The sequence below is a fragment of the Lactuca virosa genome, chromosome 6 (genome assembly GCF_052849685.1).
Source record: "Lactuca virosa cultivar CGN04683 chromosome 6, Lactuca_virosa_CGN04683_v6, whole genome shotgun sequence".
NCBI classification, from domain to species: Eukaryota; Viridiplantae; Streptophyta; class Magnoliopsida; order Asterales; family Asteraceae; genus Lactuca; species Lactuca virosa.
This window is the reverse complement of record NC_136431.1, coordinates 126749681-126768121: the sequence shown is the minus strand read 5'-3', so window position 1 is coordinate 126768121 and position 18441 is coordinate 126749681. Positions and strand designations below refer to the sequence as shown.

Below are 18441 nucleotides of genomic sequence, written 5' to 3'. Positions count from 1 at the left end.
AATTGAGAAAGTGGCAAAAGTGGAACTGAAGATTGCTGCTGATAGATTTAGAAACTAGGCATCAAAGCTGTGTGCAGATGCTAAGTTTATGAAGGTTGGAAGTGATACACAGTTACGCCAGCTCTTTTTTGGTGGCATTAAGAAAAGGTTGAAAATTTATGGATATTTAGCTTTTTATTCAATGTTGAAAAAAAATTTAGCCTTTGATTTTCATTGTTAGCATAATTTAATTTGTTATGCAGCAAAGATCAAACTCATTCTCTTCCAATGGAGAAAGAGTTTAAAGTTCCAAATGTTGACAACATTATTGAAGAAGGCAAAAAAAACCGCGACTAAATTCCGTAAAATCAAACTACATAACTACATGCGATTTGTTCTGGTCTACAAACAGAAACTTACACAGCATCCGGATGGCCTTCTGTTTGTGGGGATGCTTTAAAAACCCTTGCTGGAAAAATATCCATGGATTATGATTTTATAGATGATGACAATGCAGAGCTGGATGATGATTTTATTGAGTTGCCTGATAAAAAACCCGGAAATTTCTCTAAAATTTCTTATGGCACGGCTTATGAGGCATTTGATGGGGAGTCTGAAGGACAGGAGGCTTGTCATGCAATTGTTACGTTGTGTGAAGTTTGCTCTATTGACTTTTTGATTTCCAACTTCATTCTTCCTTTACAGGTTAGAATAATTAGTTTTTAATTAGTTCCAAGTTATAATTTATAATGTCAAATTTAGAAAATTAATAAAATGTATTGGTTTTTTTGTTATGTTCATAGGGTAGCCATATATCAGGTAGAAACGGGCGTATACATTATTCGTTGAATATCAACACGGAAACAAGATGTCTATCTGCCAGGAGACCAAATTTGCAGGTTACTTTCGTTTTACATTTATTTTAATAATAAGATAAACAAAAATATGATGTTGACATGTATATGTTATCTTATCTTTGACATGTTTGTCCCTGGCAGCTTTTGACATTTTTGTCCATGCAAGATCAGTTTTGACATTTTTGTCCTTACAAGAAAGTTGGCATTTTCACAACAAAAAAATTGATATTTATGTAACTACATTCCAAAATACTTAGACACAAAACAACCATGAAAATGCCCTATCATTTCAGCCAAATATATTGCATATGGAGCTAAATTGCGTGTAGAATTAAAAATCATCCATAAAATATAGTCTTAGTGTAAGAGGAAAAAAGATTCAATTGGAGAATTTCAGTTGTTTCTGGTCTAGGAAAGAAATAGTAATATACTTGGTCTAAGAAAGAAATAACAATGTACTTTTTGGACTAAAGAAGGAAATAACAATAATCATTTATCTCTTTCTCTTGACAGGGTCTCTAAGTTGTAGCCGAGATTTTAATTTCAATGTCATATGTTCATCTTCACACCGACATTACCATTAACACTTGATCATCATGTTTCATCGCAGGGTTGAAAAACGAGTGTCCAAAACCAGAATGGGTGGGAAAAATTCTATGAATAGTGAGTGGGTGAGTGGATATATGTGTGTAAATTCTTTACTCCTCTAATAAGATATTTTTTGTCCACTAAACTAAACTCTGATCAATAAAATTTACTTTTCAGTTCAGGATATTGGGTTCAGGTAGGCAGTTTTTGGTTAAGATACAAATTAAATTAAGATGGACACCTTAACCTTCAGATACATAGATATGGAAGAAGTAGCCATCAAGAATAACAAAATTCAAAAATAGTTGGTACTTGAAATAGGAACAATAGAAATGTAAGCTAATCATCTAAACATGAATTGTCATTTCCTCATTATGCTTGATACTTCCAAAAATCTACCTAATAACAACATCCTACTTTCTGTTTTCTTCATATTAGGACACTGTACTTTATGGATATGATTCAAATTGGTAGTGTGTATGGGCATATTCTTGATATTTACTACGTTGATAATATCTTTTTTAGTAAAGTTGCAAAAAATGTTAAACGAAGTCCAAGAAGTGGTGCAAGACTAAAAGGCTGCAATAACACATTAATAAAAAATATGGGTTGACACTTGCATATGAATCATATCATTGAGACTTTCAAATTTGCTAAATCCAAGAAAATAATTGTTTTGACTTTTATCAAAAACAAAAAATCATATCATTTAAAAGTTACAACATATTCTTTTTATATTAAAATAAAAGTTATTTTCTCTTTATTGCAAAAACAACATTGTGCATTTACTTTATAAAAAACATCAAAATATATATATATATATATATATATATATATATATATATATATATATATATATATATATATATATATATATATATATATATATAACAGGCAACAGTAATGTAATTTTTTTAATCCAAAATAATAATATGCTTTATATTTAATCCAACATACTTTTATTTATAACCAAAAACTATGACATACTTTAAATGAAAGCAATTTTTGTAAGATAATTACCCGTCCAAAAAAACTAACAAACCCTCATCGAAAGGTAACTAATTTCTAAAAAGAAAGTATTTGCGGATACTAAAGTACTAACTGAAACCGTTCATTGCCACTATTTAACCACCGGTTAAACCTTAATAATTAAAATAAATATGGATTTATTATTAAAAATGACGGATTATGCTGTGAAAATTAAAAAAAAAAAATTGGTTTCTAATCATAATTTCAAACGGCTATTTAAGAAAAAAAAAACTACTTACAAAAACAGTTATATTAACCTTTTTCCAAAAAGAATAATATTCAGTATTCACCTAACCAATCATGCCCCTACCATAAACCCTAATTTTCGAGAAAAAAATAAACAATTTTAGGAAAGAAATATGTTTTCCACAACTGAAATGAAGCTAATCGTCGACCAAAAACTATTCATTGTAAATAAACTATTAACTGTATGAAACCTATTTACATGCTGCCAAAAGAAAATTAATCATCGTCTGGAAACTAATTGTGGCTTGGCATTGTTCATTGGGGGACATATGATTACATCAATAAAGAAAATGTTTTTTTTTAAATATGTTATCATGAATTAGAAACGACCTATTTTCGAAACAATGAATCAAACATACACAAATAATACATTTTTTGTCGAAAAGAAAACAAAGTATTGAATTGAAACTAATCATTATACGTCGAAAATGAAACTAATTTCTGAAAGAAATTATTCACATCCGTCCCTTAGCGCGGGTAAACGGCTAGTATATATATATATATATATATATATATATATATATATATATATATATATATATATATATATATATACTAGTTTATAACCCGTGGAAACCACGGTTGCGAAATAAATTACATTTTCATACTAAAATGTCGTAATTATTAATCAAAGAATATGATTAAATTATTAATGAATAGCTATTTTATATAGTTATGTAAAATTAAAATCATTGATTCAAATAAGTATGTGAAATTAATTTTTAATATATATTATATAGTTTTTATTTGTGAATAAAATTAAAAAAAAAAAGTTACGATCTAATATAATGAAATATTAAATTTATTGTAAAAATAAAACAACACCAATAAGTGAAGTAAATTAAAATTGGTAAATAAATCAAAAATGAAGTTGTTAAAATAAACGTATATTATAAAAAAATAATAAATTATAAAAGAAAAATTAACAAAGTCTTATTAATAATAATAAGAATACAAGAATAATATATTACATACAACTTACAAATTTCTAAAAACTTCTTTATAAACAACATTAGAAGTTTTATTTGTAAGTCTACCATCCTTATCTAAAATTAACAATTTTAATCATTTTTTACTTTGAACTCTAGATAAGGCAACACATAACTGACCATGTGTAAAAACCGGATCTTTCAAAAACAAACCAACCTTAGATAAGGACTGTCCTTGGCTCTTGTTAATTGTCATTGCAAAACAAACATCTAATGGAAATTGTCTTCTTTGGAATTTGAATGAGATTTTTTTTTTCAGATGGTGTTAAGGTCATTCTTGGAATAAAGGTCCGATTTCCAATATTACTTTCAGTTATGATAACTGCCTCAATAACTCGTTTTCCCAAAGATATCATCTGTAGTCTAGTGCCATTACATAAGCCATTTTTTTGATCAATGTTTCTCAGTAACATAACTGGAACCCCGACTTTCAAAACTAACTTATGATTAGGCAGACCTGAGACTTTAAGACCATTTAAAACATCAGGTGAGTATAAATTGGCATCAAAGTGATCATGGACAAACTCAGATTCACATAGTTTATCGGAACTTAGATATTCGACTTCATCTCCTGGAAATAATGCTAGCAAACGATCATTTATTTTTCCGACAACTTCATTTTTTGGAGCAAGTATTGCTCTTTGTTGAAAATATTCTGGAATGCTAGAAGCTTCATCAATTGAAGGATATACAAACTCGATTAATGAACCTATAGGATCATAAGGATCATTAATTAGAAGATCATCTGGAATATCAATAATCGCTTCGCCATCGTTAGAACCACTAAGTTTCCCTTCTCCTATATCCAAAAACCATTTTGCAAAATCCATTTTCTTTTGAATAGTAGTTGTATCACTTCCGACAGTTAGCCTCATATTATTGGTTAGTTGATAGACTTTGCATTGTTGTCATAAATATGATGAACTTAAGGAAGCATTGACAATGTCTTGTCTACTACCACTTGGGATAACAGACATAATTTGTCTAAAATCTCCTCCAAAAACAATCACTTTCTCTCCAAATGGAAATTTTGAGTTTCTAGGATTATGACACTTGAATATATCTTTCAAAGTTCGATCTAAAGCTTCAAATGCATGCTTGTGAATCATGGGTGCTTCATCCCAAATGATTAATGAGGTTTTTCGTAATAAATTGGCGAGTTCACTATCTGGTGATATCGAACAAATAGAAACCTCAGTAAGAACCAAAGGAATTATAAACCGTGAATGTGTCGTCTTGCCACCGTTTAATAATAAAGAAGCAATCCCACTTGATGCAACATTTAAAACAATTTGAGCATTACATCTAACTGCGGCAGATAATGTCTTCCAAAGATAGGTTTTACCTATTCCACCATAACCGTAGACAAAGAAAACACCTCCTTCATTATTCTTTATTGCAGTCATGATATCATCAAAAATGTTTCGTTGCTCAGATGTTAATGCAATAGAAAGTCGATCAAACTCGTTCTTTAAATTTGGTATGTCATAATCTAGCTTCTCACTGATAAGACGACTGTTTGAAGAGGATACTGTGACAACCCGTAATTTCTATCTAGTAAAAGTCAAACTTGGTCACCTAAAGTCAAACACATCAATCAAGGGTCAAACTTTAAAATAGTAGGATTAAGGAGCTAAAAGTGTCTGGAACTTGTATATATGAGTGATAGGGTTATGGAGGAAAGTCATTTGGAACCGAGGACCGCAAACCTTGCTTAGACCGCAAACAAGCCTTAGGGTCGTGAACGAGCCTTCGGGCCGTGATGGGGCTTCGGACCGTGAACCCACGGTTTGCGGCCGTGAACTCCCCTCCTATATATATATATATATATATATATATATATATATATATATATATATATATATATATATATATATATATATATATATATATATATATATATATATATATATATATATATATATATATATATATATATATATATATATATATATATATATATAACTGTTAGTTGATTTTACCTCACTTCTTCCCTTTCTAACCGTAAACACAAGGCTTTTCTCCCAAGGATCTTCAACCGAAAACACCTTCCTCTCAACTATCATTCTTTTCCTTTGAATCTTCTTAAAGATATTCCTAAGGATCCTGTAGTGTTCTTAAATCTTCAAGATCTTTGGGTCGTAAACTCAAGAACATCGAGTGTTCTTGGGCCGTGAACCCTTGCATCCTCACCATTTGTCAAGAACATCAAGTCGTGAACCCAAGATCATCAAGATCTTTGGGCCATGAACAATTGCATCATCATCATTTCACCAAGAACACACACTAGAGTGTGGGTCGTGAACCCCTTCCAGCCTCCCCTTTTCGACTCTAACACCCTCTTTTGTAAGTTAAGCTTGCAAATCAATCCGTTTCCTTACTATATTTATGATTATGATCACTAAATGTATACATATATATGTCTTAATATCGTAAATAGGACTCGTTTTCCTTGCTATATTTATGATTATGATCACTAAATGTATACATATATATGTCTTAATATGCTAAATAGGACTCGTTTGTGCTTCTGGACTTCACCCGTGAAACTTATCTTCCTATGTCAAATCTCCAATTGAATCACCCACATATTGTGAGTTTATACCCCTACAAATTAGAGTTTTAAATGCTTTTTAGGGGGAGAATACAAGTGGAACACAATATAATTGTGTTAACCACTTACATGTGAAAACGTCAAACAAAAGGATTTATTATACTCAAACGCTTGTTAAAACCATTTTAAAACTATTCTTAGATTTCTGTTTTTATCAAAATCATATTCGTGTAACTATTTATGTATAAGTATGCTTTAATGGACTTAGGACTATTGCTAAATACCTTGACTCCTGAACCTTGTTTGGTTGTGGGCTTAGGGTAGGATCACTAGTCCGACTGTCGGCTATATCATAGTTATACTTGCTAAATATATACATGAATATTAAACCCCCCATTTTTAAGGAGCATACTTAACTCATTTTATCATAGTAATACCTACACACTATTTCCTAGATCAGAGAAACATACATGAGTCAATACATACACATTATTTCTAGATCAGTGAAACATACATGAGTCAATACATACATACTATAACAAGAATAAGAAGGAACATACATACTATAACAAGAACAAGATAACTAAAATGTGAGATACTATTTCATGATATAGCAATATACTTGTTATGTCACGTTTTGTAACCAGAGTCTCCTGGAGGGAGAGCGTGAGTTTGTGTATAGATCTATACGGGATTGACCATCCCACACCTTGTTGCTAGTTATAGTGGGACCTGCAGGTCTACGGGTGACAAATGTCATACCATTTTCGACGCTTGAAGAACGTCGTGTTTTATACTAGTCAATCAAGCATGGCTATAACCTAATCACATTTAACCTAAATTAACCATTTTGGTTGCAAGGTAGTTAATGCATCAGTAGCTTATCTTATAAATATGGAAAACTTGCATTTTATACTAATTCAAGTACACACATATATTTTTACAAGAGAACAAACATACAAAACAGTCGGGTCTTGGGTAGAAGACACATTTAATTTTTAGAAGAAAATATAGGATTTTCTGGGAAGTATACAAACATTTTACTAAACAAACACAAACATTTTCATGAAAAAAATACAAACCTTTGGCATTAAATACTTATGAACTCACCAACTTAAATGTTGATACTCTCTTTCAAAATAACTTGTATTCTCAGGTAACCAGTAGACAGTTACACTGGACCAGGTTTTGAGAAGACGGAGCATGTTCAAGACTCGTCTTTTATTTTGATATATACATTTTTGGTGTCATACAACTATACTCAGAACTTACATGTATTAACTATTCTATTAATGCAATGGATGTTATTTCTTGTTTTACTATTATTCATTGTTATGATACTGTACATGACATCCTCCGCCCCCGAATGTTTCCGCCATCTCGGTTTGGGGGTGTGACAGATTGGTATCAGAGCTATGTTTATAGTGAATTAAGTATATCAACCCATAAAAGATATACAACTATAAACACAGCGGGATTAAAAACACTCTGACCAAGAGAATATACTTTTTAAATAATAAAATATTTTACTAAAAGTATACATACATGCATTCATACTAAGAACAGTGTCATACAAGAACAAAACAAAAGTATTGTGTTTGTTGGATAGCACAAGTAGGTTTGGGGACATATAATCAAGTCTTGGATTGATATAGCCTGATCAACTATACTTGTCCCAGAAGTGATTAGCATGTGCCTAGGAATGGTTGTGGCGTGGCAACAAGTCTAAAACTTACCAAATCTACTACAATGAAATAGTAGAACATAACATAAACTTAAAATACTATAGGAGTATTTTGTTGTACTATAATTACTTATGTGAAAACTAAAAAGGGTCCTTACTAGTAGGTCAATAGTTGCTGAGTGGATACGCTAAGGTTATATGTGACTAAGATGTTATAGACTTAGAATCTGTGATCTTCTCTTTACTTCCTGTTCCTTGTTTGGTTGTGGTGTTAGAGTTGGATCACTTATTCGAAGGTCTATTCTATCTTGGTTATATATAGCTGGTATGCCTTATGTAAGTATTGAAGTAACTAGTAAGGATCATCCTATAAATATCTTTACTAATACGTCTATTATACGTCTCTCACACCTCTTTTCTCGCTTAGATAACATGGCTGGATTCCATCTACCTGGCGACCCGTACTTTCCCGATCAAGGGAACGGTGGATGGCTTGAAGCTAAACCCGAAGAAGAGAACCCGGTGGTCCTAGTAGAAGAAGACCCCGAGGAGGGTTCTGAATAAGAGAACGAAGAGGATGAGCAGGAAGACTCTGACTCAGAACCCGAGGTCTATTATCCACCTCAAGTTGCCCAAAATCCTAACCCTCGACTAGGATTTCAAGGCCCGACGCCTCTGTGGGCAGTGAACTTGGGAAGGTGGAGCCATGAACAGGGACAAACACCTCCCTATAATGGAGACCGAAGCTTCTACAACTTGAGCGAGGGAGGCTCGGCTGGCAGAGCCCTCCCTATCTTAGTTCGTCGTGTTGCTAGCAATGCTGAGCAAGGAAGGACAACCATCGACCAAGTCATGGAAATCAGGGCTAACTCAGGAGTTAACACGGTTCGTCTCCGCCACCTGACCAATGACCAGGAGTTAACCATGACTCACACCGATGCACAACAGATAAAACTGAATGCCTGCCAATCCGAAGTTAGGTATCTTCGACAGAACTAAGTAGCATTGCAAAGGCGTGTGTGGGAAACGGAACAGCAGCTGGCTGAGTCCAGGGCAAAATCTAGCACCAACCAGAACAACACTCCTCGCGAGTAGAGCTTACTCTACTCACTCTTTTGGATATAGCTTATGTCTACTTTTAGAGTCTAGTATTATTTTCCTGTTTATGTTTAGACCTTGAACTTTCACTTTCTTTAGGTCTTTATGCTATCAAAATTTTCTCTACATTGGTATGTTGTAGACCTTTTGCAAGGTTAAATTTTCCTGAACTCTATACATCTATAATACCAATGATATTCACAGGCATTCAATCCTCTTGGAAAATCTTTATTCAAATACTTTCATCTTTCTAGTGGTAACTCTCTATTGAAAACACTCAAACAATTACATGTTGACCAATGGTGACTTACTTCATGGATCACTCATATTATTTTCATTGTTGAATACTTACAATTATCTTCATCTTTGTAAACTTATAGTTGAAAGATGCCTCCTCGTAGATCAAATAGACGTACTACCCCAATAAATCCAACTCAACCACCACCTCCTCCACAATTCGATCCTGTAGTTTTTCAAGCTGCAGTGACCGCGACTGTAACGGTAGCCTTAGCTCAGGTCAACGCTAGCAGGACTAGCGGAGGTGGAATGGGTGTTAACTCTACCCAAGGTGATAGCCATGGTCACTCGAAGGAGTGTTCATACAAAGACTTCACCAACTGCAAACCCAAAGCCTTTAATGGCAGCGGTGGAAACATTGCCCTCTCGCAGTGGTTCGAGAAGACGGAGTCCACTTTCGAGATATGCTCCTGCCCAGAAGGAAGTAAAGTAAAATTTGATGCCTGCACCTTCTCAGACAGGGCCCTCACATGGTGTAATAGCCATGTCAAGTCACTTACTCTGATAGTGGCTAACTCAATGGGCTGGGAAGCTCTGAAGGAGCTGATGATAGGAGAATACTTCCCGAGGGGCGAAGTACAGAAGCTCGAACAGGAGCTTTGGAGCCTGACCATGAAAGGCTCTGACATAGTAGCCTACACAACTAGGTTTAGTGACCTGGTGGCTCTGTGTCCAGGGATGGTCCCCACTGAGGCCAAGAAGATTGAGAGGTACATTTGGGGATTGGTACCTCCATTTCAGGGGAATGTATTGTCTTCAAACCCGGCTACATTCGATAGTGCCAAACGATTGGCACAACGACTCATCGACCATGGAGTCCGCACACTAACAACAACCCCTGCTGTCCTAGAACCGGCCAAAACAAACGACAACAAGAGGAAGTTTTGGGACAGAAAGAAGAACAAATCGGCGCAGAACTCCGCCAAGAAACAGCAAATGGTGGCTGTTCATGCCGCAACAACCCCTGCTGCCCCTGCGCCGGTAAAGCAGTATGCTGGGAGCTTGCCGAAGTGCAACAAGTGCAACTTCCACCACAACGGCCCCTACCGGGAGATGCAGTGTGTTAACTGCAACAAGAAAGGACACACAGTCCGTTTCTGTAAGGCTCTGGCAAGACCAATCACCCAGGTCCCTGGTGCTGGAGCAGGCCAGGCCTGCTACGGGTGTGGTGAGGTTGGACACTACAAGAGGAACTGCTCGAAAGCAGGGAACCCTGGTGGAGTAGGGAGAGTTCTGGCGATAGGCCATGATGATGTTGGATATAGTGTCTAAGTCCATAACTTTATTTGGTATGTACTTGACCCGACCCGGCATGGTCCATTTGGGTTTCATGGCATTGCAATACTTGGATAGACAAAATGAGAGAAAGTACACTTGTGATTATTAATATATTATAAGTTCTAATATATTAATAATAGTATTATTTAATCAGTATTGATTAAGTATTAATCTAGTATTAATTTGGTGATCAAAGTGAGACTAATTAAATATATAGGGTTGATTATGACAATCATCAATTCTTTTATGGTGGATTAATGATCCATGGTTTATGGGTTTGGTTATAACCATATGGAGCTCCATGGATAGTCCATGGGAGTTACAAACCCATGGGTCATGAGAAATGAAGAGTCATGACAATTAGGGTTTACATTTGTAACTCCTAATTATGACACATTATAAAAGAAACCCTATAGCCTGCAAAATCGGCACTAGAGTATTCTTGTGAGGGCATAGCCGATTTTGAAGTGTAGAAGTATTCTCTCCAGTTATTCCAAGGTTGTAGTGTTGTGTGAAGCATTTGAGGCACAACATTTGGGGTGCTAGGCTCATAAAGTCTTGAAGGAATCCAAGCAACAACAAGGTATGTATTTCTACTAGTTTTATGTTCTATGTAATCCCCATGCCATGCTAGTTAGGAAATAACCTTGAAAAGAAATTTGCATGTATATAGAGAAAACATAGATTCAAGGTTATTAGGGTTGCATGTACACTTAGGAAGTGTTAGAATGCTCAAAACTCATCAGTGGTATCAGAGCCTAGGTTTGTTTTCTGTATACTTGATGCAAAACTGCTTAAAAATCGAAAATTCTGCACTCTGACGACTGGACTCGCCGAGTTCATGGGGAGGAATCGCTGAGTCCATGAACAAATTCATCCTACTCGACGAGTAGAATAATGCACTCTACGAGTAGGAGCGTGCTGGGCAGTTTTTTCGAGTTTTGTTGCTGAAAATGGATTAAGATCATTATCCCAATCTGTTTTGGACTTGTAAAATCTGTTTTTCAAAATGATAATGATTATGTTAACCCATTTTACATGACTTTTATCAATTTTCAAGTATTGTATATGTTTATATGATTTTCTTGAAATTGCTTGACATGAATTTGTGTTCATATGAGTTTAGAAGATCATAGGAATTATGTGTAACCTCCATGTGTGTTTAATTCATGATGTTAATGGCAATGATGTTGTCCATAACTTGTCCTCAAGTTATGGATAACCAAAAGTCACTTCTTTAAATTGTGATTAAAGAACTAAAGAGGTTTTATAAAATGAAGAGTCTTCATTTTATGAACCATTAAAAACTCATAAGTTACAAACTGAAGAGACTTGGAATAGTTTCAAATCTTGCCCTCAAGTTTTGGAATTTGAAAAGTCTTACACTTTAATACTTTAATTCCAAATTGAACCTTAGATTTTTGAAAAGTTTAAAAATCAACACTTATACTATTATTATAATTTTATTATATAGATATGTATAAGAATATGTCATTCTTACCGTTAGTAGGCCTCATTCACGAAGCCGATCTATAAGGGGGGTATAAGGTTGTTGCCTATAAAATGGTGACTTAATGGGTGTCCACTCTCACCCACCGCTTCCTTGATCGGTGGAGGGTCGTTAGCCGAACGGGTAGGATACGACTTTAAATACTCATTAAAAGTATAATGAATTATAAAGTAACTATACATTATAAATTCTCAATCTTAGTTACTTTAGGAAAATGTGAAATTGGTGCTAGCCCATAAAATTACACTTTGTACCTTACCAAGTCGTTAGTGGAGCGTGTGTGGTTAACCGGCACACTAACATGGACTAGTAAGTGTGGCAAAGGGTAACTTGACTTTATTATAGATCGGTGGAGCGTGTGTGGTTAACCGCCACATCGATTAGGTAATATTGTTGAGGGTACCAAGTCAATTTGTATGGTTATTCACACCTTGTTTGTGATCCTCGGCATCCCAGTCACAAACTTGAGAGGGCACAATCGAGATTCAAACATGCCATTGAAAGTTCAATGTATCTCAAAAGATCTAGGAATTTCAAATCCAATTAAAACTTAATTATATTTCGTTTTTATGGTGGAAATTGGTAAATCGTCATTTACCTACCTTCAACTATTTTATAATTTGGATTACGGCATCCCTCTTCCAGTTATAAATAGGTTGTTGGGTCCTAGCCTTAATATTTCATATTGGGTGTTATATTAAGGACTTTAAATCAACTAACTTGAATTTCTCCCATTATAGATGTCTAGTTTAGACAGCTATGGTCTTCCTAAATCTTTAGGAACAAGCTTCCTAATGAAGATGATATCCCAAATGGCAACCAAGGTGAAAGATCAATCCCTTTGTTGTGCATTAGTGGGACTGGAAATCATACTTCACTTCCTCCACCTCCTCCAATAAATCTCCTTATCCCACAAGTTTCAAGACCTGATAAGTTCTAAGTCACTCAATCCCTATTGGCAAACAAAGTCTATATGTGCTTAGGTCTTGGAGATTAAGTCCCATATTGACAAGCCGGGAGAGCCGGGTGTCGAAGTATCGAGGGAGCCGGCTGTTGACTTGGTTCTTCAGTCACTCCCTGATGACAGATCACGACATGACCCTTAATGATCTTACCTATTTGCTTGATGATGCTGAATCAGCAATGATTTGGAGCATTGGTAAAGCAAAATTTAATTGGAAGATAAACTTCCCAAACTTCCATGGACATTGACAATGGTAACATTGGAGGTCCAGAAAAACTTTTTTCTTCCCAATTGAAAGGGATTGGCCATAGTCAACTCGGTTGACCAAATGGTAAAGAGAAAGGCTAAGTTTGTGTACCGTTTCCAAAGAGTCCATATGTTTCTGTTGCCAAAGGAAGGGCATTGGTTGCGAAGCTGCCATATTTACCTAAAAGTCCATAAGGATAGTAAAGTCAAATGTTTGACTCTGCTTTAGGTAAAGTCCATTATCTAACTTTATTAAGTTTCTATTCTGAGATTCTTATTGCATGATGTGACTGGGTCACATATTGATGTTTTAAGAATCAAAGAAGAGTGAAGAAACTTAAAGGAAGTATATGCTGATTCTGATCGTGAAGATGGATTTCGATCGCATGGTTCGGTGATTAGAATTTTGAGTTGTTACTTAAAAGTTATGATATATTTCTTAGGAATAGATAACAACAAGTTTTCCATATGGATTGTAAGGATAAGTTTTCCACAAAGTTTTAAAAATAAAAGAAAATGGTTTTGATTTTATTTTAAGTATCCTTATAATGGCATTTGTGAAAAAGGTTGTTGCTTATATGTTTCCATTGATAAGCAATATGGGTAAATGGATTTGATTCTTTCATTAGTGGTAGTGTCATAATTTACCAAATAAGGAAAGATTCTCATCACCCAAGTTTCAATTGGATAGAAACTTGGAATCATGCAAGTTGTATTGTGTGATGAATGAGAATTTTCATCTTTGGTAAATTAAGACTAATTCCTTGTTCACATTCGCATGTGAGTCAAGCGAAGGACTAAAGAATCGGGTACATTAAGTTGTGCACCAGTCAGGTCCACCACAAAGGTAGATAAGATTATTCGTTATGATTTACTAAAGTTTAGTAAATATGGTTATGCTTGCGAGTATAAGTGTAATTCTGAAACATTGGAAAAGTTTCAATGTATGGCAGAATGAATAAGAAGAATCAAATAAGGCAGAAAGATAAAAGTTTCTCCAATCTGAAGAGATGGGAGAGTACTTGTGTATTTTGTTTTATGATTATCTTAGTGATTATGGAACCATATCACAATTGATCCTCTAAGGACACCTTAGTGTGTTTGTTGCCTGAGGAGAGGAATCGTGAATTGTTGAAATGGTTAAATCAAAAGATAATTCATACTTCGTTCCAAATACAAATCCTGGAGTTATACTCCAAGATTTTAACTTGAGTGACATAGTCTTTAGAAAGTTCATAACACTTGTCAAATGTAGAGTAAGATGTTTCCTATTCTTGTACATTTGAGATTGGTAAGTTGTGATGTTTTGGATAAAACAAAGACCAGCTAAGACCAATAGTGAGAAGTGTTGAACTTGATAAGAATCCGCACTAGATTTTGAATATTTGTATTGTCAAGAAATGGTTCTTGACAAAGAGAAGTCTTATATGTCAAGAGGATAGTGGGAGTCTAAAAGATTCTGAAATAGTTTCAAAAACTAATCAAGAGTTTTGTTAATCACTATCCCACGACCTGAGGTTTGTAACCTATCGTGTTGACATATTCTTATTTATGTGTCTATTCCAGTTAAAAGTTGATTATGCTTGTGAGTTCTATGAGTTCTCAAATTTTTTGCATAACAACCCGGAAGCAATGGTGGGCATTGTGCTACCAGGTGGCAAGAAATTAAGATTGAACAAGTTCAGTCTATATGAGTTTGGATTTGTCACGAACTTTGTCTTGTGATTATGGTTATGACAAATTCACATGGATAGGAACACATACACCATAAAAATCTAAGTGTCATAAGGTTTCTCTTCGATTCATGAAAATGATGGTAAGGAAACTCTTTCAAAAAGTAGATTTTAAGTAGATAGCAATTGTGAGAATGACAAAAGGTCTAAACATTATGATTACGACATCCCTCTTCATAATTGTTTAGACACACAAGTGAGCTATCTAAGGAAAGGTGTATGGTTTTGATAAAGTCTTATCAAAGAAATTGTGTATTATAAATCTGAACTTTGGTAGAAAAGTCAATAAAGTGTTGGTTTCTAAAAGTCCACCTGATCTCTGGATACATGTCAAAGCTAGTGGGAGCATCAGTGTTATGCTAGTAAGATAATAATCATTATGCTAGTAGGAGCATGATTATTATGTTAAGTGTTGCAAGTCAGCAATATTAATTATAGAAAACAAAAATTTCAATTCGCCTTGAAAAAGTTGTTTTACTATAATTAAGGGAGAGGATTTTATACTTCACTGCAATTCTACAAGCTTAGATTGAGAATTTAATCTACTTTAGTCAAGAATATATATGAATGTTATGCTGGAATGGTTCAACATAAGGAAATTCTATATATGTTGCGTTCTCAAAATTCGATTATGATTACGGCATCCCTCTTCATAGTTCGAATGATGAAAACATGGCAAATAAAAATTTTTATAGCATAAATCATGTCCCATATGCTTTGGGTATAGGTTTGATTACATGTGCTATAATATTCATCCATTCTAAATTTTCCAAATGCCTAGGGCATTAAGATGGAAAAAGGAATAGAACTGGAAATGACTAAAATGATTAAGCAATTGTCGAGGACAGTTTGAGGTTTACCAAAGATTGGTTACTCATGGACAATTGGAAGTATAGAGTAAGGACCATATTGACATATTTTGAAAAGAGGCAACTCTTGTTCATAAGTGATGGTCAAAATGGTAATATGGAATTGTCTCCATAGGTGGAAGTTATTCTTTGAATCTGTGTAAGATTAAAGAACTTAATGCTAAGAAGGATGTTCAAAGGAATGTACTTTGAATTTGAGACTTCATTTCCATGGAATTGTTTTCCATTGGAATACTTTGTAATGTCTGTTGCCAAGTCTTTGTGACTTCTGTGTATAGTCATTACAAGGGGATCATTGCATATAAGTTTAGAATCTAACAGATTACAGTAAATGGCAAGAGTTTGGTATTCTTGCATTTACAACGAGGATTGGAATTGTGAAATGAGCATCATTGGAATATTGTCAATTGATTTATATGTAAACATAGTATGCATACTTGGAGTATGGCATAATTGTTGTTTGGAAAAACATAGTGTACATGCTTGGAGCATGGGACAACTAATGTTTTAATTCAAGCATAAAGTTGATTAATCGAAACATAAATAATGAGTAATCAATATGGTGCTTAAATAAAAGGTGTTTTTATTTACACTCAAAGTGTTGGGGTCATATAAGATTAGTATTATTCTTGTGTTTCACTTTGCATGTTTTGACTTCCAGAATAATTATGTTATGGTATATATCATATTATTCAAACCATCCACAGTCAGTCATATGTTGGAAGTAGATATGAATCAAGACTGTCATGAATTTGGCTTGTATGATTTTTCTAAAGTGCTTTAGACAATGCAATGCTTGATACTGTTGGATTAATGTCTAAGTCCATAACTATAATTGGTAAGACTTGACCCGACCCGACATGGTCCATTTGGGTTGCATGGCATCATGCATTTGGATAGACTATAATGAGAGAAATAACACTTAAGTCGTTAGTGGAGCGTGTGTGGTTAACCGACACACTAACCTGGACTTAACAAGGTAGGCAAATGGTAACTTAATATTTATCATAGTGTCGGTGGAGCGTGTGTGGTTAACCAACACACTGATTAAGAGGTAAATATTAAGGGTACCAAGTATATTTGCATGGTTATTCACACCTTGTTTTGTGATCCTCGGCATCCCAGTCACAAAACCTGAAGGGCACACTCGAGATTGAAACATGCCTTTGAACAGTTCAATGAATCTCAAAGATCTAGGACTTTCAAATCCAATTAAAACCTAATAAATTATTTCGTTTTTCATGGTGGAAATTGGTGAATCGTCATTCACCTACCTTCAAATATTTTATAGCTTGGATTACGACATCCCTCTTCTAAGTTATAAAATAGTTTGTTTGGTCCTAGCCTTAATATTTCATATTGGGTGTCATATTAAGGACTTTAAATCAACTATCTTGAATATCTCCCAAAAAGATGTCTGGTCTAGACATTTATGATCTTCCCAAATCTCTTGAAACAAGCTTTCCTAAATGAAGATGATGTCCCATGGATATCATACTTCTTTCACCTCCTCCAATTATTCTCCCTAACCCACAAGTTCCTAAAAAGTTTAAGGTCACTCAAGCCCTATTGGCAAGGCAAGGTCTAGGTGTGATCACATCTTGGAGATGTAGTCACATATTGACAAGCCGGGAGAGTTGGGTGTCAAAGTCTTGAGAAAGTTGGTGGCTCAACTACTTTCTAAGTCACATAGTGAGTTCTTTTGGGAATCCTATGAAACAGACTAAGACAAGACCCTTAATGATCTTATCTATTTGCTAAGATCAACTTCCTAAAACGCTATGGACATTGACAATGATGACATTGGATATCCAGTAAAGCTCTCTCTTCCCAATGGAAAGGGATCGGCCATAGTCAACTCGGTTGACCCAATGGTAAAGAGAGAGGCGAAGTCTGAGATAGTCCCATTATCAAGGGTCCATAGGTAACTATTGCCAAAGGAAGGGGCATTGGTTACGAAGCTGCCAAATTTACCTAAGGGTGTTAAAGTCAATAAGTTTGGCTCTACTTCAGGTAAAGTCCATTGTCTAACTCTATTAAGTACATGCTGATTCTGATCGCGAAGATGGATTTCAATCGCATGGTTCGGTGATCAGAATTTTGGGCTATTACTTAAGAGTTATGATATTTATATTGCTTAGGAATAGATAACAACAAGATTTTCATATGGATTGTAAGGATAAGTTTTTCCGCAAAGTTTTAAAATAAAAGAAAAAGTTTTTGATTTTATTTATTTTAAGTATCCTTATAATGGCATTTGTGAAAAGTTGTTGCTTATAAGATTCCATTGATAGCAATATTGGAAAAATGGATTTGATTCTTTCGGTTGTGGTAGTGTCTAATATTACCAAATAAGGAAAGATTCTCATCACCCAAGGTTCAATTGGACCGAAACTTAGAATCATGCAAGTTGTATAGTATGATGAATGAGAACTTTCAGCTTGGAAAATTAAGACTAATTCCTTATGTGAATAAGGAAAGGACTAAAGGGATCGAGTACACATTCTTGTGCACTGGTCA

At 34.5% G+C, this 18441-nt stretch overlaps 1 protein-coding gene across 1 annotated transcript; it reads right to left on the bottom strand.

The window, feature by feature from the left end:
• Positions 1-3873: 3873 nt before the first annotated feature.
• Positions 3874-4563, bottom strand: LOC145121928 (uncharacterized). Its single transcript, XM_079057607.1, has one exon. It carries the CDS (start codon positions 4561-4563, stop codon positions 3874-3876), a length of 690 nt encoding a protein of 229 aa, XP_078913733.1.
• Between the last annotated feature and the right edge of the window lie 13878 nt (positions 4564-18441).

Excerpts from the sequence above, each read along its gene's own strand:
- LOC145121928 (XM_079057607.1), bottom strand. The coding sequence starts at position 4,563 with ATGAGGCTAACTGTCGGAAGTGATACAACTACTATTCAAAAGAAAATG.